Source organism: Leopardus geoffroyi, chromosome C1 (genome assembly GCF_018350155.1).
Source record: "Leopardus geoffroyi isolate Oge1 chromosome C1, O.geoffroyi_Oge1_pat1.0, whole genome shotgun sequence".
NCBI lineage: Eukaryota > Metazoa > Chordata > Mammalia > Carnivora > Felidae > Leopardus > Leopardus geoffroyi.
In genome coordinates, this window is record NC_059328.1 from 120505214 (window position 1) to 120524796 (window position 19583).

General features: G+C 51.0%; 1 protein-coding gene across 1 annotated transcript; it reads right to left on the reverse strand.

Moving 5' to 3' along the window:
- Positions 1 to 1955: 1955 nt before the first annotated feature.
- LOC123598826 (5-hydroxytryptamine receptor 5B) lies at positions 1956 to 17959 on the reverse strand. Its single transcript, XM_045479561.1, has 2 exons — positions 15594 to 17959; positions 1956 to 3226 (listed from the first exon to the last, which is right to left on the reverse strand). Exons 1-2 carry the CDS (start codon positions 16368 to 16370, stop codon positions 2894 to 2896), a joined length of 1110 nt encoding a protein of 369 aa, XP_045335517.1. The 5' UTR covers positions 16371 to 17959; the 3' UTR covers positions 1956 to 2893.
- Between the last annotated feature and the right edge of the window lie 1624 nt (positions 17960 to 19583).

Sequence of the window (19583 nt, forward strand, 5' to 3'; positions counted from 1 at the left end):
CTTCCTCTAAGGCTCCTGCCTAGAATCCAACTAGATCGATGCAGGCAGACCCACTACAGCGCATGCAGGTCTCATGCTGCAAAATGGGAGCCAACATGGAAACATGGAGTCCAGGCAGACTTCTGTTGGCTTCCCTTCACTGACCCGTGCTTGGATGCAGGCAGTCCGGGGTCCACACACCAGTTCTGCCAGGTGTTCCTGTGTGACCAGATGCGGGCTACTTCCCCTCTCGGAACGTGGTTAAATGAGAACAATACCTACCTTGAAGGATACATGTAGGATTAAATGAGCATTTATATATGAAACCTACTACAACAGCAACACATGGCAGATGCCCAATAGATGGTACTCTTAAAATTATTCCCGATTGTGTGTTTTATGAAGAGAGAGACAGGGAAGAAGGTCTTTAATGCCGCCTAGTGTGATTCAGCCAAGAAGGGGAAATCCCTAGTAGCCCCAAGCTTGAGCTCCAGCCTTGTAAAACACAACAATATGCCTAGTCTTTTCTTCCCTGCCTTGGTTCACGGAGGATTTGAGGTGGCTTGTAGGAAATGCACAGAATATGAAAGGAAAATACAAATAGAACAGAAAACACCAGGATAGGGAAGCCCTAAGTAAACACTGGAATTACAGACTGGCTAGAAACATTAGACACAAATCTAGTTTGTGTAGGTTCCCAGTTCCTACACAGATTCCAAAGTTAGGCCAGAAATTTGGATCTGTTCTTCCTGATCAAGGGAAAAATGCCAACAGTCAAGGAAAAGTCCTCATTATCATAAAAAAGGCCTTCACAAAGAATGGAGCAGATGACTACATTTTTATGTGAAATGCATTAACAGGTTTCATAAGACTAGTTCTTGAGGGGCGCCGGGGTGGCTCAGTCAGTTAAGCATCTGACTCTTGATTTCCGCTCAGGTCATGATCTCATGGTTTGTGAGTTCAAGCCCCACGTCAGGGTCCGCACTGACAGCACGGAGCCTGCTTGAGATTCTCTCTGTCCCCCTCTCTGCCCCTCCCCTTCTTGCTCTCTCTGTCTCTCTCTCAATATAAGTAAACTTCTAAAAAATTTAAAAAGACTATTTCTTGAAGTATCTTCCAATGAAAATAACTTTCCAAAATGACTCCAAAAAGGCTGTCGTAGGGACATGCGTAGCACCTGCATGATGGGCCACTCTCCAGCGGCAAAGAAGTAGTGGGACCACAGTCTCTTCCCAGACTCCCTTTGGAAGCTCTCACCTGAATGGGGCTGACATGCAGCAAAGCTGGGACTGTGGATCGTCTGAGGTCTTACGGGCCCTCTATCGTAAAAACACGGAGTTCGGTGAACAGGTTGTTTCTGACTCATTCGATGACAGGATCTGATCTCAGTGTGAGCTATTTTTAGCCTTTTCTCACAGTGTAAATATTCATATATTTCACTGCACAGTTTGAGTAGAGACTGCTGCCCCCACCCCAGCTGGGGGTGTTATCTAATTTATGCAACACACACCATACTGCCTTTCTAACACTTAAAAAAAAATTCTAAACTCCAAAGCCTATCTGGACCCAACGATTTTGGAAAAGGCGCTGTGGACCTGTATACTCTGATCAACCCCAAAGTACCAAATCCCAAAGAATATCTGCATACCTCAGACATCCAGTGAGCCAATGGCGGAGGGGTCTGTTTTGTGTACATTGAAAAGCATAATTGGTAGGCAGCCAGCCCTTCTCCAAAATCAGATGGACTGTGGCCAGCATGACTTGGTCCAGGAATCCCCCTCATCCAGGCCCTTGGACCCCTCCATTCCTGGGCCGCATTTGGTATTTTCAGGAAGGCCAAGATCCACTATGGAAGTTGGGGGGCTGTTGTATCTTACTTAGTTCTACAGTAGGTGTCCCTCTTTCAAAGGCACGTGTGAGTGTGTGTGTGTGTGTGTGTGATCAATCATACATACAAATGATTCTGAGCCTAGAAATAAATGCTTCAAAAGTATTTTTATTACACATACAAATCCATATGCTGAAGAAGGTGGGAACATTTGTCACAGCTGCTCTCCCTTGTACAGAAGCAGAGAAAGGGCCCCACCGGGGTCCTCAACACTGGCGACACAGTGAGATCACTGGGGGAGATTTAAAAAGTACCCGTGCCTGCAATTCACCATGCTCCCCCCCACCTCTGAAATGCCTGTTTAATTGGTCCAAAGAACAATCTAAGCACCCAGCAGTGTCCCTCACTGATGAAAAAGAAAATCATCTGGAGAAGTCAATAACATAAATTGCCAGCCCTCTTCTCTGAAAGTCTCCTTCAGTAGATACGGCTGCACGGGACACTTCTTTTAAAAACCCAAAGTTCAGATGATTCCTGTCTCCCAGACTGGGATACACCACCTTGGAGGGTGGGGAAGAGAAGTTGAATCGGGTGGATAGAGGGTGGGAGAAGGGCTGTTTCACAAATGAGACAGTCTCCTGAGTGGACCCCCAAACAGGCCCCTGGGCTCCATGCTGCGGGACCCCCCCCCCCACCGGCCCCGCCGGAGAAATAGGGTTTTATGCGAAGGAAAGGCAAGCCAGCTTGGACTCCCCTGTCAGTTTCACTGGTCAGCAGTCACTGCCAGGAGCGCTGTCTGAAAAGGATCCCGGGGCAGAGGTCCGCTCAGTGGACAGACTGCCGCGATCGATTGGCAGTGTCTGTCACAACATCCGGAAAGGGCACACCACAGGCTTGCCAGACGCTTTCTGCAGAGCCCTTGGCGTTGCTGCTCCTCCGGTCCAGGCCCAGCGGTGCGGCTCTCACACATCAACACCCCGCCTGGGGGGAGAGGCTTCCAGATGACTGGGGTGGTGGGGGGGGGAGGCGGGGGCCCTGCCCACCTGCCCACAGCCCCCCACCTGCACGTCTCTCCAGGCCCCGTGTTCATCTCTGCCTGCTGAAGAGACTCTTGAAGGCGTTGTTGTAGTTCTTGTTAAATGCCGTGTAGATCAGGGGGTTGAAGAAGGAATTGGAGTAGCCAAGCCACAAGAATATGCTTTTCCAGATGGGGGGCAGGCTGCAGGCACAGAGGGGGCTGATGAGCTCCGCCAGGAAGAAGGGGATCCAGCACAGCACAAACACACCAATGAGAATGCCCACCATCACGGCCGCCCGCTTCTCCTTCTGCTCCCGCCACGAGTCCCCGCTCATCTGAAAGGCCACCACCGGGCGACGCGCCGTGAACACCATCTCAGCCTCGTGAGGGGCCTCCTTCACCTTGGGACAAAGGAAATGTGCCATTAACACCGAAAACCCAACACTGGATGCTAAAGCAACGTGGGGTGGCTCCCGTGCGGCCAACACCTCCCCCACAGCCTCATTCAAGACCCATTTATCCATAATCCGTCACAAACGTTCAGTGAAAAGGTTCCTGAGACTGTAGGTTAAACTAAGCCCTGAAGGTTCTTCCGGGAGTGAGAGTGGCGGTCCCCACAATGTCAATATGATATAAAAAGAGAGGGAGGCAGTTAAGAGCTGGAGCCTCGTGTCAGACTCTGGCTGGAGTCCCAGCCCCACGGGCCATGTGTGAAGCTGGGTGACGAAAGTCCTGTCCCCAGGACATGGAGGTGAACTGGGAATGTGCTGGGTGTGCCATTCAATGTTCATGGAGTGGGCTGGGTCGGGGACTGGGACCCCAAATAGAACAGCCCTGACCCAGGCCAGGCACCAAGTTCGCAGCTGGAGAGGCAGCCTATAAACCTCAACATTGCAAGAAATTGTACAACTATGTGCTAGATGGATTCAATTCGGATTTGGGGGTACTTCTGTACTGCCTAGCTTTGGGGGCACCTGGGTGGCTCAGTCGGGTAAACGTCCGACTCTTGGTTTCGGCTCAGGTCATGATCTCACGGTTCGTGGGTTCGAGCCCCGCATCAGGCCCTGCACTGATAGCAGGGCTCCTGCTTGGGATTTTTCTCTCCCTCTCTCTCTGCCCCTCCCCGGCTTGGTGTCTCTCTCTCTCTCTCTTTCTCTGTCTCTCTCTGTCCCTCTCAAAAAAAAAATAAATAAGCATAAAAAGTTTTTAATTAAAAAAAAAGACAGGGGCGCCTGGGTGGCTCAGTCGGTTGAGCATCCGACTTTGGCTTAGGTCATGATCTCACAGTTCGTGGGTTCGAGCCCCGCATCAAGCTATGTGCTGACCGCTTGCTCAGAGCCTGGAGCCTGCTTCGGATTCTGTGTCTCCTTCTCTCTCTGCCCCTCCCCTGCTCATGCTTGGTCTCACTCTGTTTTTGAAAAATAAATAAATGTGAAAAAAATTAAAAAAAAAAAAAGACAGCTGTAAATGCCTTTGTGGTAATAATTCACTACTCTTTAAGGAGTCCCCAGCACAATGTCCACCCTGTCACCCCCATCCTTTGGCTAACTCCTATTTACTTCTTGGGTCTCAGCTTAGAGGCCACCAACCCTCTCAGAGTGGCCTTTGTGACCCTCTAAACTCAACCACATTGTCCTCTTCCATAGCAATTTGTGTGACTGTGGCTATTGCATCTGCCCCGCCCCCGCCCCAGTCCAAGCTCAACAAGGGCAGGGACTGTGTCTTCTAGGACTGTGTGCCACCTGCCTGGCAGCAGCCGCCGTGCCTGGCAGGTGCTCCGGGAAACAGCTGCTGCGTTAACGAGTGACCATGACAACAGGAGGGTCCGCATCTGCATTTCCCTCCCTGCGCAGATGCTGCCAGCCATGGCCCATCAACACTGGGGGCACCCAGGGGTGGGAGGCTTGGGAGCAAGGGTTGCATCTAGCTTGGACACCGCTGGAAGCAGCTGTGGGGACAGCATCACGGCCGTGGAGCACAATACAGGGCCCACAGCCCATTCGCCGTCTGCTCTCACTGGGTTAGGATGGCCAAAGCCAAGTGCTGCAGGACCCCCCGGGGGGCCTGACCCATGCAGACCTGGGACTCCACCCTGGGAACCACCTTCTAATTCAGTGCCTTCTGCTACTTCCCCCACCACCCCCAGCTCCTTTCGTGGGAAAATCACTACACCGGCCTGAAAAGAGATCACGAAGACGTGGACAAAGAGTCCTTGCCTTTGCCAGCGCCCACCTGGCTTCCTGCCCGCTGCCTGGAGAGAGACAATGACAAGGAAAGTGATGGCAGCATGGGAACAAACAGCATTTCCCCCTCCCCACCCTGCGCCCCCAGAGCGGCCAGCCAGAACCCCTCTAATGAGCCTTTCCAAGGTTTGCCAGCCCCCCATGGGCAGGTATGAGCCCCATGTCCCCACTCCTCTTCAGAAGAGGCGGTACTGATCGGCTGATTGCCTCTTGATGGACCATCAAGTCACCAGACAAGTCTGAGCCACAAAACGTGCCTTCCTGAAACCACCTCATGACAGTCTACTGTCTACTAGGGAGGGGATCATGTTATCAGAGCAGGAGCGGAAGTGAGAGGTGATGCGTTTGTTTCTCTCCCACGGCGCTCCCGCTCCATCCATAATGGGCACTTTTCCAGCCACTTCTCTGCTGACCTACGCGGCCTCCCAGGCACCGGAGTCCCTCCTCTGGGTAAGGCAAGTTCTAAGTCCTTGTTATGCTGTTGAGGGAATGAAATGGGGTGAATTCAGTTCAAAGGGCTCCTGGGGGAAGAGAAACAGAAAAGGCAAGTTCACTGATCAAGGAGGTTTAAAATACCAGGCCTCCAGCGCCGCGGCACGACGTGGCAGAACCCGAGTCTGTCCCGCCTCAGCATCTGTTCGCTAGAAGTAAGCTCACAGCTTTCCACCTGAGCCTGCTGCACTCTGTGCAGAGAGAGAGAGACAGAGAGGCTGGGAGACCCTGGAATCTTTCCAGAGACAGCTTCAAAGAAACTGAGTCAACCTGGGATGATCCTGGTTGGCGAGGGGACTGGGTAGCTTGGCTCTTCTCGTTTGAAATGAGATATTCAAAAGGGGCTAAGGGCAACTCTAGAGAAGTTACTCTAAGACAGACACGATGCTAAACGCTTGTGACGGATAACTTTAATTCATTCTCACATCAGACTTTCGAGGTATTCATTACTATTATTATCTCCATTTTGGAGTTGAGAAAACACTCTGAGAAGTTACATGCCTTGTCCAAGGTCACCCAGTTGCTTCTTATAAGAGCTGGAAGTCAGACTTGAATATCTGGACCCAGAGACCACACTCTTAATCCCTATATGTTTTTCCACGAGTTTAGTAAACGTGATTGCTCTGAATAGGTTCTGACAGAACCTATCCTAAGGATATTTATGCCTGGAAATGTTTTCAGAACGGACATGAAGGGCTTCCTGGTGATTTCTCTGGCCACCAGCTCTGGGGCCACCCCTGAGCTTCTCCATCTCTCCTCTTTGGTCTTCTCTCTCCTCAACCTCCTCACCCCAACTTCCCTCTACACCCCTGTCTGAAAACTGACCATCTGGGCTTTAGAGGCCTCTGACCTCTGGTTAGAAATCCGCTCATGTGCAGACAAGAATACGGGCTGGTGAAAGCATACGGTCAGTGGGTCCTGCTGAAAAAGGAAAGGTGCTCTCAATACACAGAACTTTGGGGACATCAAATGCCATGGCCAAGGCCACACAAGCAGGGCAAAATGCCAGACCTTCCCGGCTCTTGATGGTTGTCTGGTACGTGGCTAGGCGGTTCCACACACTGTCTTATTCAGTAATGACAGCGACCAGTAAGGAGGGGATGAGGAAACCGAGGCTCAGAGCAAGTTACTGATTAGACAGGATTACCATCCGAGCCCCCACTTCTACATCTGTAACCGTGAAGAATCTTGTCTGTACTGTAGGCCTAGTGTGAGGATCACAATGAGGCACGGTGCATAGTAGGACCTCATAAATGTCAGCCTCCTGTCCCCTTGTTCCTTCCTTCCCCTCTAATAAAAAAAAAAAAAAAAATTCTAGTGGGGCTCCTGGGTGGCTCAGTCGGTTAAGTGACTGACCAGCTCAGGGCATGATCTCACGGTTCATGGGATTGAGCCCCGAGTCGGGCTTTGTGCTGACAGCTCTGAGCCTGCTTCCAATTCTCTGTCCCCCCTCTCTCTTCCCATCCCCCACTCACATCCTGAGACTTCGGCTCAGGTCGTGATCTCATGGTCCGTGGGTTCGAGCCCCGCGTTGGGCTCAGTGCTGACAGCTCAGAGCCTGGAGCCTACTTTGGATTCTGTGTCTCCCTCTCTCTCTGTCCCTCCTCTCTTTCTCTCAAAAATAAATTTAAAAAATTTTTTAAAAATTCCAGCTGCTGGGGCTCCTGGGTGGCTCAGTCAGTTAAGCATCCGACTCTGGCTCAGGTCATGATCTCACAGTCCATGGGTTCGAGCCCTGCATCAGGCTCAGTGCTGACAGCTCAGAGCCTGGAGTCTGCTTTGGATTCTGTCTCTCTCTCTCTCTCTCTCTGCCCCTCCCCTGCTCATGCTCTGTGTCTCTCTGTCTCTCAAAAACAACTTTTAAAATTTTTTCAAAATATTCCAGCTGCCACAGAAAGAACCCACAAACATTTTTCATCCTCTAATGTTGTTAACTCAACATCCCAACAAGGAACAGGAGAGGAAAGCAGAAAGAAGCATTGTCCCAATCATTTGTGGAATAAACACCAGTTGGTGCTGTGACCCCACTGGTAGGACAAGAGTCTCCATGAGGCAGGTGTCGGGGTGGCCACGCTAATCCCAGTGGTGAATCAAGGCCTACAGCCTCTGAGCGAGGAGAGAGGGCATAGAGAGTTTCCTGGTTCGGGCTGAAGGCACCCCGGATCATAAGTGGAACCCCCTGTTTCTAACCAGAGCTCGGCAGGTCAGGACTGAGAATGCCTGGGGCTCCAGTCTCTCTGCCCCGGGGTCCACAGGGCACACCAAGCTCCCCACTGCATTTCCCAAAGGCACACCAAGGACACGACTAGCCAAAATAGCCCCTCAACGTGAACAGAAACTGTCTAGCTTGTCTGACAACCTAGAGCAGCAAATGTTCTCAGCTGCTTCTCTGGTGGAAAAAAAAAAGAAGAAGAAAGAAAGAAAAGAAAAGAAAGAAAGAAAGAAAGAAAGAAAGAAAGAAAGAAAGAAAGAAGGAAGGAGAGAGAAAAAGAAAGAAGAAAGAAAGAAAGAAAGAAAGAAAGAAAGAAAGAAAGAAAGGAAAAGAAGGAAGAAAGAAAGAAAAGAAAGAAAGAAAGAAAGAAAGGAGGAAGGAAGGAAGGAAAGAGAGAAAAAGAAAGAAAAAAGAAAGAAAGAAAAGAAGGAAGGAAGAAAGAAAGAAAGAAAGAAAGGAGGAAGGAAGGAAGGAAGGAAGGAAGGAAGGAAGGAAAGAGAGAGAAAAAGAAAGAAAAAAGAAAGAAAGAAAAGAAGGAAGGAAGAAAGAAAGGAGGAAGGAAGGAAGGAAGGAAGGAAGGAAGGAAGGAAGGAAGGAAAGAGAGAGAAAGAAAGAAAGAAAGAAAGAAAGAAAGAAAGAAAGAAAGAAAGAAAGAAATTAAGGAAGTTTTCTTGTTAAAAAAAAAAATAAATAAAAGCAGAGCATACTAGGCTTGAAAAAAAATAACTTCTCCTTCAGTGTAATTCTATTTGTAACTGAGTATAGTTTTGCTGAGCTCTTGGGTGTGACCATAACAGAAGGTACAACTGCTGTCATTCTTGTTTTTGGAGAACGTGGATTTTTGTGGAGAGGTTGGTCACTGTGGTTTGGCTAAGGATCCACTGGAGTTCATGCTGAGAAGAGGAATATAGCTCTGTTTTCAGCTCTAATATCATCTGATCTGAAGTCATCCTCCCTTTATGAGTGGATGCCAATGGAAGGGCCTCTGTTGAGGCAAGAGTTCACCCCTGAAATCCTTGGGACCCCAGGACAGAGAGGCCTGGAATGGTGGGGTGGGGAGGAGGGAAGGGGTAGAGGGAGAAATGGAGAGAAGGGAGGTTTTGCCTTTTGCACATGTATTGTCAACCCTCAGTGTTCCGATGCACCCCCCAGGGGCCACACCCTGATGACTACAGCCCTGCCTCAGAGAGTCACAGTTCCCACTGCACTGTAGGTTCCATCCCTCAAGAGGGCCAGCTGGGAGCAAGGCTCAGTATCACTCTTCAGAGATGGGCTTCAGGGAGCACCCTATGCAAAATGGCTGACTAAGCAGCTACGTACCTTTCTGGGCAGCAAGTCCAAAGCTTTCTTGAATTTTCAAGTCATCTGTGACCTACCAGAAGGTTAAGAACCATGGAGTTCTGATCTCAGTGTTCCACTGAGAAGCTCAACCTTCTCCAGGAACTATACGGATTTAAGAAGCAGCTCATTGCAAGGTCATTGGTGAAGACACACGGCGCCTGCACCATATTCGCCTATGCCCCCTTCATTTCTCCTTCTCCCCCTGCACTCTTCCTCAATGATCCAATCAGAGAGAAAAGAGAAACGGAAGTAGAGGTGCAGAGATAGAATGAACGTGAAGATGTAAGGAGAACAAAGGAGAAGTTTATAGAAAGGGGAAGGCCAGGGACATTTCTAAAGGGGTCTAGAAAATGCTCCCTGGCAATTCCAAGTATTTCTGAAAACAGACTATTAGGTACCCATCTTAAAGGAATCAAACCATAAACCAGATTTTTGATTACCACTGATACGATTTGATTCATAAAATGTACCTTCCTAAAGTTAAAATAATCTTGCAGTCTAGAATGGAATGTGTTTGAGCCCACAAGTTCTTTTAATAGACAGAGTCAGAATGAGGGCGACGTCTTCTTCCCGGACCCGAGCTCTGACAAGAGCAAAAGCCCACCAGCAGCTTAGTCTTTGGGATGGTCTGGTGACAACTAAACATTGGACAAAGGACAAAAACAAAAGGGGCTCTGTGCAGATTTCAGTCACTCAAGGTTCACGTACTGTATGCTTACAGCACACAGACCTGCTTATATTAATATAGACAATTAGCTTAGAGAGGCAAATATTTTATAATATAACATTAGCTAACACTCAGATCCAAGTTGTCATAAACCCCACAGCTCAATACTACACATTTATTTCGCCCTTTGCAGTTTACAAAGTGCTTTCCCCTTTATTATCCAGTCTCTTGGGACCATTGTATTCTGGACAGACTTCTAGCAGAGCACCTATAAGAGTTTATTCATTTTTTAATGCTATGGTTGTAGTCTACTAACATTAACCCCTGGAGAAGAAAGGTCTTGCTTGTGCATTCCTTGAACCTTCGGAAGCTACCACACTGCCTGATATATAGGTCAGCAATAGTCAATCAAGTAATTTTGAGCACCATCTGTGTGGTGCTCAATTACACAGATGGTGGTGGTTTTAAAATCTGTCCACAAGTTTCCTGACACTTCTCCAAAGGTAGAGCTTAATTCCCCTTCCGTTGAGTGTGGGCTGGAGTTGGCGACTCACTTCTAGTAAATAGAATATACGGGAAGTGATTGCCTGTAACTTCTGAGACTAGCTCATAAAAGGCATTGCAGTATCTTCCTTGCTGAGCTTTCTTGGAATAGGGGAAGCCAGCCACCATATTGTGACAACACTCAGGCAGCCTTATGGACACCTCCTGCTAACAGCCATGTGAGTCAGCCATCTTGGAAGGAGAGTCTCCAGCCCCGGTCAAGCCTTCGAATGACTTCTGCCCCATCTGACATCTTGGCCACAACCACAAGAGCCCTTCAGTCCAGAAGGCCGAAGCCATTCCCAAGCCTGACCCACAGAAATGGTGAGTTAATACATGTTTGTTGTTTTACACTCCTAATACATGTTTGTTGGGCTATGTTACTCCAGCAAAAAGTAACTCTTCTGCCTAGGATGGTGAGTAATAGAAGTAAAGAGGACTAAGATAAGAATTCATTGTTTATAACTTACAGGGGGAATTTTAAAAAATAATAACAAAGATAATACAGCAGCTGTCATGGACGGTTTACCATTTTCAATACTCCATATACACCATTATCTCATTTACTCTTCACAAGAATATTATGAGGCAGGCAGCAGTATTTCCTTTTTACCTATGGGGAAATACAGCCTTAGATTAAGTCACTCAGCTGAAGTGCTAATAAGTCGCACACAAAGAACTGAAATTCAGGTCTCCTTGCTTCCAAATCCCATGCTCTGAACCACTGTGCACAGTCTCCCACCGCGTGTTTATTGACTGAGTGAATGAGTGAAAGGTATCACTCAGGGTGGCGTTATTACATCCCTGAGCCTCAAGCATCTTTGCCTCTGTGGGCCCTTCCCCCATTAAGAAGTATTAAAAATTATATTTTATGACTATATTATTAGAAAGACTAACATAATCGAGGCTGGACACATTATTATATATTCATTGCTGCGATATTCATTGTCCCCGTAATTTTAAAGGAAATTAAAAGTAAACCAGTTCCGTGGGCCCCGAAAAGTATGGTGCCTCCGGGTGGTGTGCCTACTTTGCCTAATGAACAATTAGACCCTGGTATCAACTTGTATACAACAATCAAACAATTGAAAAGAAAAAATCTTTTTATAGAATTTGTTTAAGTTTATTTATTTTGAGAGCGGAAGTGGAGGAGGGACAGAGAGAGAGGGAGAGAGAGAGAGAGAGAGAGAGAGAGAGAATCTCAAGCAGGTTCCACTCTGTCAGTGCAGAGCTCCATGCAAGGCTCAAACCCAGAAGCTGTGAGATCATGACCTGAGCTGAGATCAAGAGTCAGATGCTTAACTGACTGAGCCACCCGGGTTCCCTGAAAAAAAGAAAAACTTTTTGACGTCACATGTTGAAAGGCAGATAAATAATCCCCATTGATTCTGCTTTTTTCTCCTAAACAGAAAGGGCACAGGATCGTTTCTGTTTCCTAAACAGAAACGATCACAACGCATGGGGGTTGCTCTGTGGGGAGCAGAATATACTGTATATGTGGTGCTCAGTCTAGAAAGCGGAAAGCAAGGATGTCAGAGTAGGAATGAAGTCTGCCTCCTGAGAGAAGCCGGCAGTGCCTCTGTGCTCAGCTGTTCTGGAATGAACAGAGTCCCGTGCACAGTTTTGAGATGCTGCTCCCATACCCCACCTTGACTGGGATACGACTGCCTCATTCCTATGAAGGTTAGATGCCGTGGGCAGTGGGGCAGTGCTTGGCAGTTAAGTGCCCAGAGGGGCACGGAGGGATGACAAAGTAAAGAACAGTGACTTGAGGTCTGCGACCAGCCTCAGCTTCACTCCATAACTCTGTGGTCTTAGATGACCTAACTTTGTGGCAGCTGAGTTTTATCAACTGGAAGCTGAGGGCTGGTGGCAAAGATAGCTCTCACCAAATATCCCTAGGCTCCCCTGGATTTCACAGCCAGTGGACCGAGAACAGAACCCACACGTGTCCACTTGAGGGTAAGGCGAGTAAAGCTGCTGTATTTCCATATATCTCTTCCCCTCTCACAGCCACCTTGGAAGCCGCCGACAGAGACTTTAGGCCAACCTGGCTGGGCCGTGATGCTTAAATAAGAAGATGAATAGAAAGCATCAAAACAGTGTCCAGAAGAGGGGACTGACTTAATAACCACTGGTTTCTGTCTCTACTGTCAAAAACTGCATTTTTTTCCCTCAAAGAATTAAGTCACTGCCCAGGAACTGTGGCTTGGCCCTTTCTGATAATATTTCAATGTTGGGACCGGGCCACAGAATTCCAAAGAAGAGGAGGGATGTACACAGCCCTGTTACCAGAGGCCCTCAGCCTTCCTAAGTGCCTCTATCACCCACAGAAATCAGTACCGACATGTCGGAGTGCAGGAAATGGCAGGTGATGGGGGTGGGGAAGGTAGAGAGAGAGTATTCCTGGCATATTATTTTAAATTTCTGTTTGGGGGTCTTAATACTAGAAAGCTTGCTCAGCAGCATTTCCCAGGCATTTGCGTGAGGGCTGGCTGAAGCCTAAAGACGCAGGCCGCTCTCCAAGACCCTCACATTTACAACCTCAGCATCACGGGACTCAAGACCCCCAGGCCTGGCCTAGACTGATACCAGAGAACTTGCAGCACCCAAAGCAGGGAACGGGGTTGGCAGGGGGCCCACTGCAAGTGGAAAATCACAATACTTCACCCTGCCCCCCAGAGCTCCTCCTCCCCACCCACAGGCCACCCCGGATTGGCCAGGCTCCTGTTCACTCACTTCTTCTCGGTATCACCTGCTGGAACCGGGTCTGTCAAAAATAAACACCAAACTCAGGCTTGCCAAGCCTTTCTGGCGTCCATTTCACCATGATTTCTCTAGGTGCACGTTGGATTAATGTAGCTATTAAAAGTCAGCCCTACCTCACAATCAGACAGAAAAGCTATAATCACCCCAGGCATTTCCAAAGGACCTTTCAAAGAACATCATTAATTCTGAATAAAGCTCTCCCCTACCAACACTTTCCAATTATAGTCTTGACATTCCTATTTTATGCTACAAAATCTCTCTGCCATTTAATGAAGAGGGGGAAAAAAAGCCTGCTTTTTAAAACACATATGTTTGAATAGCCTACGTATCTGAGTTAACTTTCCAAAATTAAAACACAGCTAACAATAGAAAACTCACTGTCCCTTTCCTCCGCCCCACCCCCATCGGCAGTCCTTCCTTGGCCATAGGCAGTAGCCCTCCCCCCACCACCCGCCCCCTCCACTATCCATGGTTTCAGCTTTCTGAAGTTTCAGTTATCTGAGATCAACCACAGTCTGGAAGCAGATGACCCTCTTGATTTAGCCGGGTCAACAGGAGCCTAACACGATGTCACAATGCCTGCATCATCATTTCACTTCACCCCATCTGGTAGCCATTTTACCATCTCACATCATCACAAGAGGAAGGATGGGTATAGTAAAATATTCGGAGAGAGAGGCTGCATTCACACAACTTTTATTGTTATAATGTTATAATGTTCTATTTTATTATTATATATATTATGGGGCACCTGGGTGGCTCAGTCAATTAAGCATCAGACTTAAGCTCAGGTCGTGATCTCGCGGTCAGTGAGTTCAAGCCCCAGGTCGGGCTCCGTGCTGACAGCTCAGAGCCTGGAGCCTGCTTCAGATTCTGTGTCTCCCTCTCTCTCTGCCCCTCCCCCACTCATGCACGCACTCTCTCTCTCTCAAAAGATAATAAACATTAAAAAAAATTTTAGGTGTGCCTGGGTGGCTCAGTGGGTTAAGTGTCTGACTTCCGCTCAGGTCATGATCTCACGGTTTGTGAGTTCGAATGCGGTGTTGGGTTCTGTGCTGACAGCTCAGATCCTGGAGCCTGCTTCGGATTCTGTGTCTCCCTCTCTCTCTCTGCTCTCCCCTTCCCCCCCCCCCCGCCCCGCCCGCTCGCATGGGTGTGCATGCACTCTCTCTTTTGAGAAATGTTAAAAAAAAAATGTAGGTATGTTGCTATCCCTGTGCCTAGTTTATAAATTAAAATCTATCTTAGGCATGTATAGGAAAAGACCAGTATACATGGTTCAGTGCTATCCAAGGTTTCAGGCATCCATGGGGGGCCTGAAAGGTATCCAAGCGGGGCGGGGTGGGGGGAGGGCTTGGAAGGTATCCTTGTGGACAAAGGGCAACCACTCTATTGTATTTGGGAAGGGGCAATAAGTCCTGTTTTTATTCTCCAGGACTTTGAGCCTGCCCCACCCCCACCCCTTAACAGGGAAAGTCTGGGGCTTGCAGGGTGAGGAGGGAGCTGACTCTACTAGATCTTGGCCCAAAGGCAGAAAGGTCCAACTTTAACTACAAGCAGAGAAGTTCTGCCAAATGCACAGCCCTGCATCTCATTCATTTCCAGGTCCTGCCCAGTGCACAGGGCCTGGCCGGACCTCGTTGATCTCTATTCTGCCGCTCCGTGTGCCTGGCACCTCACGTTCTTCATCTCATGTGATCCTTTCTCACCATGAAGTAGGAATGAACTTGTTTAAAGGTATGGGAAAGAGGCCCACAGACATTAAGGAACCGCCCCCAGTGTCCCAGCTGGGGTTTGAACTCACGGTTCTATGTCGTTCCGAAGTCACTAGAGGAAAGCACTGAGGGGGTAGTGAAAGGAAAGCGATGTTTGGGTTCTGTTTTACGCTCACTTCCCTCTTTGGCAGGGAGCTGGCTGATACAGTTGGAGATTTAGTGACTGGACTTCAGAGCACGGACCAGGGTGTGGTGGGGACGAAACATACAGGAATGTGCTCATCTGCGGGACACACATTTCCAGCCCGCCGCAGTCCCGCTCTGTTTAGTCGGGACCGGGAAGCTGGCGGCTGCACGATTCACACGGACACAGTCACTCCCCCGGAAAGCACCCGAGGGCGCGGCCGATCGGTGTGCCCTCACTACTGCCCCGACACGCTGCCCCTGCGAGCCCCCCTCAGCTTCGTGGATTAGTGGTGGGAGCGCCCCCGCCAGCCCCAGTGTGCGGGTGGGGGAACCCCTTCCCCCCGCCGTCAGGGCGCAGGTGGCCTGCCGGTGCGCGCCTGAGGCAGGCGATGCGCCCCTCCGCGCGCTTCAGGAGAGCAGATGGCAAACTCCCTGTGCGCTCCAGGTGCGCTGGCGGCCAGCCTTGCGGCCAGACTTCCGGCGCGCGCCCCAAGTGTGCAAGCTTCCGCCGCCAACTCTCCCCGTAGCCGAGCTGCCTCCCCACCCAGCGACCCCCTCCTCCAGCGCCCCCCCACGTGCCGCAGCCCGCTCGCTCCTCACCTGCACCGTGGCCGGCAGCGGCAGCACAGCCCCGCGGCGGCGGCCGAAACGGAACTTGGCCGCCTTGTAGATCTTCCAGTAGACGAAGAGCACCACGCCAAGCGGCAGGTAGAAGGCACCGCAGGTGGAGAAGACGGCGTAGGAGGGTTCCTGGCTCACCTGGCAGCGCTGGCGCCGTGGGTCGTACGCCTCGCCCCAGCCAAAGAGCAGCGGCGCCAGGGCGATGAGCGCCGAGAGCGCCCAGGTGAGCGCGATCATGAGCGCGGAGGCGCGGCGGCGGGTGCGCAGCGTGTACTGCAGGTGACGCGTGATGGTCCAGTAGCGGTCCAGGGCGATGGCCGCCACGTTCCAGATGCTGGCGGTGCAGCACAGCACGTCGAAGGAGATCCACACGTGGCACAGGCTACGGCCCAGCAGCCAACGTCGCCCGGCCGACAGCTCGCTCACCAGGCTCAGGGGCATCACCAGCGCGGCCACGAGTACGTCCGACACGGCCGTCGAGGCCACCAAGTTATGAGGCACACGATGGAAGGCGCGGACGCGCAGGATGGTGACCAGAACCAGCAGGTTCCACAGGAAAGTGGCCGCGATCAGCAGCACCAGCAGCGTCACCACCAGCACAGTGAAGACGGAGAAAGGCGGCTCGCGGCCGGGCAGGGCGGCCCCGCCTGGGGTCGACCCGATGACCCCGCCGGGGCTTGGGCTGAAGCTGCCGGCCTCGGATCCCAGGGGCAGGGAGACGCCGGTGGCGGCCACCGTGAGGTTAGCTGCTTCCATGGCGCGCGGCGCGCGGGATCCTGGTTTCCCGGCAGGGGACACACGCGGGCTCGGTGTGGACCTGGCGGGTGGGGGCGTGGAAGGGGTCGCCGCGTGCCCTGGGAGGACAGAGCGGGGTCCAGGTCGCCCCACCCTGTCCCTCTTTGGGCCGCAGCCCACGCTTTGGCTCCTCTGCCTGGAGCCCTCGTGGACCTCTTTTCCAGTGGAAGAAAAAAGAGTGGGACCCGTCTGGAGTCCAGCTCAGCTCGGCGCGCCAGTCCCTCCCACCTCTCTGCGCCGTCCCCGGGGCAACGGGCTGTCACAGGGCTGGGAATCCGGGAGCGCCGCGGAGTGTCCGCGCGCAGGGGCGGGTTTGGAGAGTTGCCCCCTCCCGCAGCCGGCCGCGGCAGGAGCCTGGCTGCAACCGGGTGGGCGTGTGGAGGTGGCCTGAGGACCCACCAGCACCAGCCAGGCCTTCACGCAGCCCCACCGACCCCCACCCCCCACCCCCCAACGCCTCCGCCGGGCGGAGAGAACCCTAACTGCGGTTGTCTCCGGAGAAGGTTCATGATCGCGCAGCAATGCCGTAGCCACCACCTTCTCGGATCCCTGGGATCCGAGACAGAGAGACAGAGGCGCCCACCCTCTCTCCTGGCGAGGAGGAGTTCTGGTTTCCTCTAATGATGATCCTACGTATACCTGAACTAGGTACCGAGGTACAGACAACAGCAAGCCCCTAAGCCGGCTCCACTTCTGACCGGCAGGGGCTTCACGGTGCCTTGAGAAGTTCACTCCGGGAAGAAAGGACGCTACTTCTAGGCAGTTTGGCAAGGGCCCCCAACGGGGAGCGTTTGCAACCTGTCCCCTGACCCCAACCCTGCCCACCAACACCTGTCCGCCGGCCCCAGCCCTGCCGCCATATCCCTGTTTGTCCTTCCCTCCCTGCCCTTTGCAGTTGCTGACATCCCTGGCCACACTATGTCTTCCAGGCTAAGCCTGGGGTTATTTTTGTTGACCTGTGAGCAAAGGTAGACACCAATTAGAAAGGTGAAATCACCCTAACCTTCCACCCACCCCCCCCCCATTTTCAGTCTCATGCTTTTTAATAATAGTTCAACAATAATTAAATCAACCCAGTGCCGGCACTACTTCTGTGCCCGGGAATCAAAACAGGAACACAGAGCCCAAACGGCCCCTTTTCTTTTCACCTCCGCAGAGGGACAGTCACCCTCCGGCTTCTTACTGACACCTGAGGAACAGCCTCAGGCTAAGCAGGGTGCTCAGAACAGCCAGAGTGGGCACGGCACTGAGTGAGCTCCCAGAGAGAGACTTTCTGGAAAAGTCCCCTGAGACCGTAGCAGGTGGAAGGGGTTTCTTCCCGTGAGGGGTCCACTCCTGGCACCTGGGGCAATCTTTGGGGATCCGGACCCGGCAGGGAGGACGTCCCAAGAACGTCCTTTTCCTCTGCTCTCCCTTCTTCATCCATTCGCTTTGTAGGTGCTCTCTGCTGTCTGCATACCCTGCCTGGTGGTTCTTGCTTACACACTCATACTTGATAGCACACTCCTAGGGCATAAAAAGCAACAGGCAAGGAAGTCAAAAACACTTACAGGCAGGGGCGTCTGGGTGGCTCAGTCGGTTGGGCGTCCGACTTCGGCTTGGGCCATGATCTGGTGGTTTGTGAGTTCAAGCCCCACGTTGGGCTCTGTGTTGACAGCTCAGAACCTGGAGCCTGCTTTGGATTCCGTGTCTCTGTCTCTCCCTGCTCATTTTCTCTCTCTCTCTCTCAAAAATAAACATAAAAAAATTTTTTTAAATACAAGCATAAGTGTCAAGTGATCGATAAAATGATCAGAAATGGACTGTTCAGTGACCGCAGAGACAGAGGATGCTGGGGTCAGAGACCAGGCTTTGCACTTACTGAAGCGCAGGGAAGGGGTGTGGATATTAGACAAGATGAACGGAAGGTTGGACCTGGCAGGGGCGTGAAAGTCTGGGGTCAAGGGGACAGATATGCAGGTGTAAATGACAAGGAGCAGGGTTTGCATGTGGCCATGGGAAAAGCTGGATGCTGGGCGGTTTTGGGACAGTGCCCATGATGAGCAGAAAACGGGGACGGGCCTTTGAAATACTTTCACGATAGTCTCCCCCTTAGTGGACAAGAGTGTAACCAGAGCAAAGACTATCAAAAATGTAAAAGCATCCGTATTGCAGCAGTCAGATGCTCGACTTGCTGTGATTCTCTTACCTTTGCACCTACCCGCATGCATGTTTTATTAAACCTAAAATCAATTTCTTATTTGGCAGAGTTCGCTTAACGCTCTTCACGTTGCTAGATATTCTCTTCGTAGCTGTACTTTTTATACGGTGCCGTTTATTACTTGAGAGACTTTGAGCAACTTAGGCTCTGTTTCCTCATTTCCAAACCAAGGCGAATTATGCCTGTCAGGCGAGTATTGAGGAACTACAGGTAGGGGTGCCTGGGTGGCTCAGCCGGGTTCCCGCTCAGGTCACAGTCTCAGGGTTCTTGAGTCCCCAGTTTGGACTCCACACTGACAGCGAGGAGCCTGCTTGAGATTCTCTCTCCCTCTCTCTGTCCCTCCCTCGCTGTCTCTCTCTCTGCCTCTCTCTGCCTCTCTCTCTCCCTCCCTTTCTCTCCAGATTAATAAACTGTAAAAACTTTTCAAATCATAATAATAATACTAATAAAAGAACTACAGTTAGAGGAAGCTGGTAGCACTGGCTTGAGTCAGGGTTCAATACAGGGTCACTGTTGCTACTGTTTCACTCTGAGTTTAACCTTCCATTCCCTTCTCTTGTGATCTTTTGCTGTGGATCCGTGTTTTTACATTTGTGATCCCTTGAATATTTGCAACAAGAAAACTCGTCCACACAGTTTATCTCACGTGATCCTACCCGCACCCCTTTAGGCCTCATTCCCATCTGCAGTTGGAGAACAGAGAGGTCTGTGGTCTTAACCTGCTGCCTCCCAGCTGGGACTCAGCTCTTCTGACTCCCTGCCCCTCCCGCCCCCGTGTCCGTGACGCCAGGCTGCCCTCCGTACACGGGACTGGGGTCCAGTCTGATTATTTTCCTTTAACTCTTTTATGAAATTTTTGTTTTTGTTTTAGAGAAAGAACGCATGAGCACGAGACGGGGAGGGGCAGGGGGAGAGAGAATCTTAAGCAGCCTCCACGCTCAGCACCAGGGCAGAGCCAGACTCTGGGCTCGATC

What these genes read in the sequence shown, in the direction of transcription:
- LOC123598826 (XM_045479561.1), bottom strand. Translation starts at nt 16,370, where the DNA reads ATGGAAGCAGCTAACCTCACGGTGGCCGCCACCGGCGTCTCCCTGCCC. An exon ending in CGCTGCCGGCCACGGTGCAG is followed by an intron (nt 3,227 to 15,593) that starts GTGAGGAGCGAG and finishes CTTTGTCCCAAG; the next exon opens with GTGAAGGAGGCCCCTCACGA.